Here is a 9,710-nt window from a genome sequence, read left to right on the forward strand (position 1 = left end):
CTATGTGTTCTTTGCTTTTCTATTTACAACATGTGATGCACACCTAGGGTAAGCTAATCTCTATTTCCCGTGAGGAAAAGCAAAAGCAGGCGGAACGTAATCCGCCGTAATGACATCCCGGCTCCCATCGGCGTGATCTGACGACGATTTAGCTTCTTATTAATATCTATAAACAGATATCTGCATGTAAGTTCAGCTAACAATCCGTTCTAGATCTAAAATTTAACTTGAGATGAATTCCCTTGACGCTGTGTCACGAAAGCCGTCCAGCGTTCAGATTTCCCGACTTCCTCGAATGCATCAGATCGATCCGACCTCCGTTCAACAAACGAGCATTTTAAAAGTTTTCTTCTCCTCTTGAGGACAGACTTGACAAAGCTTGAATTTTTACTGCTTACAAATCTGCATCATAATGTTGAAATTTCGGCAAAGGTAAGACCCGTTAATAACAAGTAAATAACAAGTTTCTCTTTCTGTAACAATGCAGCACCCGGAAGTCGTTTATCGCTAACCGCCCGGCACGTTCACCGGTGTCCCCAGAGGCTGTATGATCCCAGACTATAGCCGATGGGATCCGAGATTGAGGGCAAGTTTATATGTTACACACCTGATCCCTGTACTATAGTTTATTTATTCTAAAGCTTAAAGGTATCCTGTTGAGTTTTCTTCTAAACAAATATTTATATTCAATATCTGACTGCCTTTTTCTGGCCAATGCTGCTTTCTGGGCATATTTCCATCAGCAGGACTGTGTGGGGAGAATACATGAAATAAGACATAATGGGGACCCACTCATCAAAACAGTTCTCGTGGTCAAAAACTTGATTAAGTTATTAAGAAAAAAGCACCATTGTATGTTAAAAAATAATTAATTTCTTTATTATAATTGTTCAGTTAGAACTATGACGCCACACGATTTTTTACAGCTAATGGAAAATGCTGTGAAAATGATGTGTGGTTTTCTCCTTTAATTGTCGATTTATTCCAAGTGTAAACCATGTATGACACACAAAACTTACTCCAGTTATTAAATGCATTACATGTGCAAAATATATTCTGAGCTGGAGCCCTGAATCTTTGTCCTGAAGTTGTAGTTCTGATGTCTTCCTGATGGTGGCGATGTGCCACTGTGTGTGTGGAGCAGGCCCAGTTCAGGTCTGAAACAGTGGTGTGCCTGGAATTGATAGAAAAATTCATTATTATTGTGTCCACTTTAGGTTCAAAGTGCAGAATAAAATCATTATGTGATCAAAGAATATGTTCTCAATAGTATGCATGCTGTGCATACTACTGTAGATCACTTCACCTGAATGACAGAATCCACAGATGTCAGTGTTTTTTACAGAGACTCTTCAGTAGGAAATGGTTTCAATAACAACTTGATGTGACTGATCAGCTTTGAATTATTCAGAGACATGTACCTGGGAGATTAGCAGAATTTACATAATTTACTAATGAATAAATTCCGGTTGGAACACACGCCCGTTCAACCAAAATAATCGCCCTCAAAATGCTATTTTTTATATTTTCTGCAAGAGAGAATGTCATATACTACGCTAACATGTTCAAGCAAGACATCATTCGCAAATACTTAATAATATAGTTTCTTCACACCTTAGAGCAGGGGTTTTCAGAATGTGGCAAAGTGAGCCTCCCCTGAAAGAACATAAAAACAGCTGCGTTTTATCCCCGGTGGAACATGGGGTTAAATCACTGGATCATGGTTTAAAGTGTCAAGGGAAATGCAGACACGTCTGTTTAATTAAAAAAATATCAACCCCAAGTAAAAGGCAAGGCCTAGGGCTCAGAAGTTCTGACTTGTGTTGAAGATGTGATATTACTTGCAGCGCTTTCTTACACGTGTTGTATTCATGTTAGACTTTCTGTGGTCTAAGATTATCACCTTTATCAGTGCAGTAATGACTTCTTCTCTGGTACAGGGACCAATGCTTTGCCTGTTCGGTGTGTTGCTGAAGGGAAGTGGTCTAAATGCCGACCAAACAGGTGTAGGATAGTGTCGCGTCACTGGAAGACTAAAGGAGATATATCGGTGAAGGAGTGGACGGACGAAATAGCTCAGATTTTCTCCTATGAAATATTTGAAGCTGATGGATAGGCAGGATATATACATGAAAATCTGGGAGGAAAATTTTAAATAATATTTATAATAAAAAATGTGTTATAGTTTCTTTTTATATTTTGAACATTTTCAGGTGGTGACACAAGCATGCCCAGCTTCACCCTGCTAATGACGTCTCCAGCCTTACAATAACTTCAAATGCTTTGCTAACAACAACTATATGATCAGGATTCAAAGTTAAGCTCCGCTCTAATTAAGTAACAAGAAAGAAAACATTTGGGTCACAGCTTTTTCTTGCCGAATCAGTCATTTTATCCTCACAATTTGTCCTGAATACGTTTGTTGCTGTGTGCTTACATCATATTCAGCCCAGAGGAGTGGAGGAGCTGGGATTACTTACTGGGAGCGCTCCGGTGGGAGCGCTGGGACGCCCGGAGCGCCTCCACACTCAGCCGGGGCACCGCCGTCCTCGCCGGCTCCGGACGGATCCCTGCATTCCACTGGGCCAGGCGCAGCATGCTCTTGGCGGTGTCCTTGGCGAAGCGATGGTGAGTGCGAGCTGCCCAGGAGGGTCGAGATTGGGTCTCATGAGGAGGAGGAGGAGGAAGAGGAGGAGGAGGTTGGGGTCTGCAGTTGGAGCTGAGGAACATCTGTCAAAGGAGAAGATTTAAAGGGTTAACTTGATAACTAAACTTTATGAAAAAAATATACTAAATTGGAGGATGTTTTGCATTCGTTGGGTTTAGAGTAATTATTTTTGAACTCTGGCAGTGACATAAATTGGGGATGATTTCACCAAAGCCAGAATAATAAATGCCAGAGTGTCCTCTATTTCACCCTTTCCCCTCCCCTCCCTCAAACCCCCTCATTAGCATAATTTGGCTTCCCCCCCCATCTGTGTCCTCTCTGAGCAGCTCATCATTAACATGTATCTGTGTAAACGCTGCTCCATTATACATGATGCCTGCTGGTTGCACAGTCTCCAGAGAGTCCTCCACATTTATCGTCTCCCTTTGAGTCAGACAAGGAGGTCACAGTCACAGTGGGGTTATGGCTGTGATGATGAATGGAGCCTGGTTTACCAGCGATTTGGCTTTGCGTAGTTTGTAGCTCGTCTCAGAGACAGATTTCTTGCTCCCGCCGTCTGGCTTCCACGTGTTGGTGCGGCAGGTGGAGGCTCTGATGTTCGCAGACACAAAGTAAAGACACTTTAGTGGATATATAGTATTTAGAATAAAACATAACAGCACATTTTATATTTCGGTTGGGTTTTTTCCACATGTATTTCTTTGTTTTTTTTGTATCAAAGTGGAATATATTGTATCTAACTGAAAGCAACATTTTGCAAATAAATAAATGCATGCTCCAAAAGGTTCCCTGTTCTCAAAACTCCTTAATAATCTCCTTTAAAGTGTGTCAAGAGATTCTCTTTGAACACATTGCTTTCAATCGTAACTTCAAACCTTCAATCATTTTATGATTTACAAACTGAAATATTAAATTTATTATCATTTGGTTTATGAAACAATAAGTCTGGTAATGGTAAATGGACTGCGCTTTTCTAGACTTCTCACCACTCAAAGTGCTTTTACACTACATGTCACATTCACTCTCTCACACACTAAAGGCAAAGGCCTAAGTACCAATCTCCAATCAGATCTATGCATTCATGATGGCTACGCCTTCAGGAGCAACTTGGGGTTCAGTGTCTTGCCCAAGGACACTTTGACATGTGACTGTATGAGTCAGGGATTGAACCACCAACCTTCTGATTGAGAGACAGCCGACTCTACCGCTGAGCCACAGCTGCCCCTAAATCCCATCAGCTTTAAACTGACAATCTCGAAGATTTCAGTTTCATTCTCTTAGGCACCCCCGAATGGCCCCCTAATTTAACCACGCTTGGCTCCGGTTCTAACTCTTGATTTTCCTCGCTGACGGTCGCTTTCCTTTTTAGACTGTTTGCTTCATCTGAGCGTCGAGTTTGTTTCTTTTTCTTTGGATTTTCACTTATTTTTGAAGTTGTATCTGTAGTCATCCATCTTTTCTTTGTTTGTTCAGCCAACACTTGCAGAGAGCAGAAAAGCAGCCGCTTAGCTCCGCCTACCCTCTCTGGCAGACCAACCACTGCTGGCTGATGGAAAACGCATCACTAACTTGTGATTTTTTTTCCCGTTAAAGTCGCACCAGACACCCAGTCTGTAATACTGCAAATGCAAAGGCTTTCATCAGTGGGCCGTAGGCTCAATCACCATTGTGTTACCTCATTCGGCGATAGATAGTGACTTAAGAAGTTATTGAAATCTAATTGAATGCATCAGATGTCGATGTTATAAAACTGTTGATAATGTGAGGTTTCATCAGACTGCAGAGTTTTTTTGTTGCACACAGTTATATGTATTTATAATGATTGTATGAAGAGTTTTGGGTACAAATCCTCTAACAGTACAACATATTTTGCTCTACATTTGTTGTTTTTAAGACTAAAATGTAGACTACTATCTGGGCTGTGCATCTGAATGTATAAATCCAGATACATAGTGTGAAAACTTCCCGAATTTCTCCCCTGGGGATCAATAAATGATTATCTTAAAAAGGCCTCAGGAACTCCTTTCTGTGTTTCTGTGCCTAATATTTAGCTCTCTGAGTGCTGATGTAATGACTTTAAATAAACCATTTAACTAGTAATAATGTTCCTCATTGAGTCTCATTAATAACATGATGATGTTGAGTTATGAGTAAGGTTGTTTTTGCTTATTGGGTGTATGCATTTTATTTTATAATGGCCATTTTTACAGTGTTCCTCCCTCCTCATGTTCCCTGCAATCTTACGCTTTGAGCGCTTGTTCACTGGGGTCCATGTTGTCCAAGTAGTTAAAGCGCAGTGTGTCTTTAGGGCGTCTGTCAGAATCTCTCCATGGCGGAGGTGCAGCCGGCTGTTTCTTCCTGGAGGTGCCACTAACTTGCTGGGTGCTGGATGCAGGAAGCAGCATACTAACAGAGGCCAGCTCTGACGGATCTTCATGTCTACTGCTGACGGCTGATACATGTGGGACCATAATCTGCTGCTGGAACGAGGCAGTCTGGAGGTGGAAAATGTGACGTCTTAGAAAGGTATTGCTGCATCAGTTGGTAAACTGTTCTGCTGGATATTTGAGAATATAATCATGATAACTGAATCCTGTTTGGCCATTGAGCTAAATCTGGATCTGATCACTAGACCTGCAGTGATGAGAGTCGCAGCTCCTGCACAGTGTTGATGTAGTGTCTCTTCCAGACGCCCTGTTCGAACGGTGTTGGGGGGAAGTTGATGCACCAGCCGAGCCTCACACACTTTGGCATCCACAGCTGGTCCAGTTCCACAATGCTCTTCCAGTGCCAGCTCACCTGCTCAGAGTCAAATAAAAACACAGGGTGAGCCAGAAGTTTAAGATGGCTAGTGATCCGTATTAATACAGTATGTGTACCCGGGCACATCGACAGAGGCTGCGCGGGTCCAGGAAGGAGAAGAGGTAGAGGCAGAGGGCTCTGGGCAGCAGGCAGGTGAAGTCTGCGGCCTGCAGGGGGAGCCGTCTGCTCACACTGAGGCTCAGGAACATCAGCTGCTCCAAAGAACAGCTCAGCACAAAGTCCTGCAGCACCGCCGTCCTCTGACTGTTGGACCACCTGTCAAACTGATGAAGAGATGAAAGAACAGAACAGAATGTTTTTACATGCACAGTTTCAGCTGAGTGAAAATGGAGTTTCTGCATTTAGCTGATCTCTATTTATCGGCTTTAAACGTACCCACTTTGCCAGAAGGTTGCGCCTCTCTTCAAACACCTGAGACAGAAGGGAATAGTGAAAATCAAACTGAATTGTCACTGATCATGTCTATCAGGCCACTTCCTACATGGGGTTATAAATACAACCATTCAAGGCCTAAAGGATTGTCTTGACCTTTTAAACGGGCTCCGACCCCTAGCCCTGGAACCACTGGACCTCACTGCATAATTTTTATATAAAGTAGTTAAACAGGCTCTAACACAACTGGCTGCTTACAAATTGATGCATCACTGCTAACTGCCAAATAAACGCACACTGAGCGGCTGTGGCTAAGAGGAAGAGTCAGTCTTCTTTGAATGTTGGACGTCTTCCGGAAGTTGCCGGTTTGATGTTGCTTGAATGGTTAGCTAATTTGGCACTTTGCATAACAGCCTCTGCCATCAGTGTATGATTGCGTGTGTGAAAGTTGAACGTGATTTGTACTGTAAAAAGTTTTTTTGTTTTAAGTAAATGTTGCTGGTAATACTGCTTTGATTGCAGGACATTTACTAGTATAAAAACTGTGTAATGACTTTGAATAATTTGCTTCTGGCTGCAGTTGATCTGACCTTGCTGTTGGACAGCGGGTGGTTCAGAGGAGTCCAGGTGCTCAGTGTGGTCTGCATCTTAGCGCAGCTTGCAGATGACCTCGGTGCATGTGGCATCTTCGGGTGATGGCTTGGTAAAGCTTGTAAACTAAAACGCATAAAACAAAACCTTATTCACATGTTTGGTGCTCCTTTACAATTTAGCATGTGTGTGCAGCATACAGTCTCATTTACAGAGCTACTGTATGCAGCTTTACTGGATCTGTCTAGGCATTTTAAGGCTATGCCTCCCTCTAATGTATCAAGTTAAATAACATACCAGGACTTTATATCACTTTCAATGGTCTTACAAATAAAGCCAAACGTTTTTTACGTCTTGTCTGTGTCCCCCATCTTCGGTATTATGTTACCACTCTTACGTTATAAACATTTCAATCTTTAATTCTGCATCTTGTGAAAGCGAAACAGTGTTAAAGTCAAAATTATACTCACACTCAGACCAGGAGTTTGTAAAGAGTTTCCATTACCTCTCAGTGCGGTACAAAACACTCCGCTGACTCACCGTCAGTTCTCCTCTGCTGGCAGAATGACGTAAATCCAACTTCTAAACACACTCTCTCTGTGCATACTCTGTGCGGCCTTTGTGTCTGTAAACCCAACTCTTCTTCTTCTCTTCTTCTCCCATTCGCCTCTGCACAGTTTACTTGTTTCCATAGTAACATTGAGTGTACTCTCCTTACATGGACTGGCTGTCACAGCCTGTCACACACAGAGGGGGGTTGCTGCAAAGCAAACCACAGTGGAGTGTTTGCAGTGTGCAGGCTTCACGGGCTCTAATGATGACAAATGTTGTGCAGAAGGCCTGACACTGCAACTGCTGCAAAGACCATCTGCCTCGGATACACTGATAGTGCAAAATACGATTCACATATTTAATACATCAGTTGCTTAGTCAGACATGGTTTAGACTTTGCAGAATTGGGCAATACTTAACTTCGTGTTTGAAAATTTCAATACAGTTTTAACACTGATAATACATATGTTTAATGCATTAAAAATTAAAAACGATGCAAAACTGAAGGCGGGAGTAGTTGTATAGTTGTTTAAATAATGTAGGCGTAAACTCCGTTTATTCTAAGAAATAAGCTAATGCACCTGCTCTATAAATTCAGTTTACACTGCTACAGGCCTACTGATAAAACATTAAGACCTGTTGAACAGACTCCAAACTTCATCCGGCAAGTCAGAGAAGTTTTTCATTCAAACGATAAAAAAGCCCTGCTCGTCCTTGGATGGGCGGTCGCGCGCAACGACGAGAGAAAACCTGCTGTGAAGAAAGAGGGAGAGCTGCGTCAAGTTAAAAAATATACAGACTGCGCAAGACCGGAAACTATGCAGCACGCCTTCAAAGTAAAAGTAATCGTTAACTGCCATGGCAAAAAGGGTTTCCCAGAAAGGAAGAACGGAGCTTATGTTTGTGCATGTGTATGTGTTATCATTGCACATAGCTCGAAATTGACATTCAGATTTTATTCAAGTCTCCTAGTAGCCTACAACATTTTAAAAAACTCTTACTAGTAGGCTAAAAGTCCTTAATTAAAAAAAGTTAAGTAAAGGAAAATTATACCTGCTAGTCGTATTTTATTGTCTTATAACATTGTCTATTCAACCAAATAAACCTAATATTAATGCTTTGTATTTCATAAGCTTATGATATATTATTATGAATAGTGCTATTCTGTAAAATAACAACTTAACAATACTGTTAATTAAGAATTAAGGCGAGCAAAAAAAAAAATACAATGATGGCATAGCATTAATGGAAATGTTAAAACAATATTTTTGTATTAATGTAAATAAAGATAAAATATGTGGGTTCTTTAATATTAAAATAAAGCCCAAACAACAGTTTTACGGGTAAGGTTGCAACATATGAAAATTAAAATAAAAGCGCCACAACCTCACCATGTTCAAGTTTTATTTTATTTCTTTGTTTCTTACTCGGTTATTTCTGTTTCTAAACTGTAAGTGCGCCTGGTTCAGTACGTAGCTTACTTTGATGAGGCTTTTATTTTTAGGGTTTTGAATGGAAGCCATTTTAAAAATGTAGTGGGCTTGACACTGGGCAGAGAGAGGGGGGGACAGACGCGGGGAGGAGGACAGAGGAGGAGGACAGGAGGAGCCGGGAGGAGGGTGCTGGTAGAGGGACATTCATTCATTGTTACGACTCGAGGAACGGCGGAGACCCCGTTGCTACACGTGAATAGTCGGCGCAACATTCAGGTAAAGTTACGTTTAATTTACGCAGTAAGCTTACATTTATAACCGGAGTGTTTCTCCTGAACAACCGCCTCCGTTACCGCCCGGCTAGTTGAATTATAACACCGGTGCGCAGGCTGCATATGCTGCCACGGTTACCATCATTTAACTAACCGTCATCTTTTGTCTCTGCTGCGTTGCTTGACATTTCTATCACCATATTTTAACCATTTATTTTCTAAGAAGGCAGTTACAGTGGCCTGAGAGAAACACAACCATTACGGTTACGTTAGTTAGATACACTCACGTTATTGAGGAGCAGTTCATTTATGAACTCACTGCAAGGAGGAGCCCGTTAATAATGACGCACAGGTAGGCTAACGGAAGCACTTATAACGCAGTCTTGATTATCTAGCATTTAATGCAGCATAGCTTGTTTGACGTTTGTGAAACACAGGTGTAGCTACCGTGAGTGTTGTATGTTTTGCTTGTCGGTGATTGGATTGTTATGGGTGTGTACTCTGGGAAAATGTAGCAATTTCCGTCCTGAAAAAATACTTCATTAAAAGAAAGGTTAAGCTAAATGCTTCTGAACTCTAGTAAATGTATAAATTAAGGTTACATAACTGGAATTACACCAAATAATAACATATTAAACATTATTAGTCCCCTTAACAAGCCATTACAAAAATAAAAACATAGATTCGAGTGTCTCAAGATGGTAAAGATCTTCATATTTGCCCTGTTTGTGTACCATATATTTTGCTGTTCTCTGTAAATAGCTATATAATGGTTGTTAATGAATCAAGTTAATGTCATTATTCATCTTTAGAATCCACTCACCACATTTAGTGGCCTGTAAAGCAATTACTAACCCTCCTGAAACAGCCTTTGTGCTGATTTTTATTAAAACATCTTTTTTTTCAAAGCATGCTTTATGTCGCTATTTTCAAATCATGCTAGAGAAGAGTAACCTGCTGCTTGTGACCCGATTCTAAATATCTATTTAAAATTGTGTG

General features: G+C 41.1%; 1 protein-coding gene across 1 annotated transcript; it reads right to left on the reverse strand.

The window, feature by feature from the left end:
* Positions 1 to 1,151: 1,151 nt before the first annotated feature.
* Positions 1,152 to 6,549, reverse strand: fbxo16 (F-box protein 16). The gene is made up of 8 exons (XM_069684983.1): positions 6,454 to 6,549; positions 5,867 to 5,902; positions 5,548 to 5,754; positions 5,303 to 5,467; positions 4,913 to 5,163; positions 3,163 to 3,259; positions 2,481 to 2,730; positions 1,152 to 1,174 (listed from the first exon to the last, which is right to left on the reverse strand). The coding sequence occupies exons 1-8, from the start codon at positions 6,547 to 6,549 to the stop codon at positions 1,152 to 1,154; spliced, it is 1,125 nt and encodes a 374-aa protein (XP_069541084.1).
* Between the last annotated feature and the right edge of the window lie 3,161 nt (positions 6,550 to 9,710).

Source organism: Semicossyphus pulcher, unplaced genomic scaffold (genome assembly GCF_022749685.1).
Source record: "Semicossyphus pulcher isolate SPU_LCO1_2020_fin unplaced genomic scaffold, fSemPul1.0.p SCAF_11, whole genome shotgun sequence".
NCBI lineage: Eukaryota > Metazoa > Chordata > Actinopteri > Labriformes > Labridae > Semicossyphus > Semicossyphus pulcher.

Excerpts from the sequence above, each read along its gene's own strand:
- fbxo16 (XM_069684983.1), bottom strand. The coding sequence starts at position 6,549 with ATGCCACATGCACCGAGGTCATCTGCAAGCTGCGCTAAGATGCAGACC. Across the intron at positions 5,755-5,866 it reads GCAACCTTCTGGCAAAGTGG|TTTGACAGGTGGTCCAACAG; the intron begins GTACGTTTAAAG and ends TCTCTTCATCAG. Across the intron at positions 5,468-5,547 it reads GCCTCTGTCGATGTGCCCGG|GTGAGCTGGCACTGGAAGAG; the intron begins GTACACATACTG and ends GACTCTGAGCAG.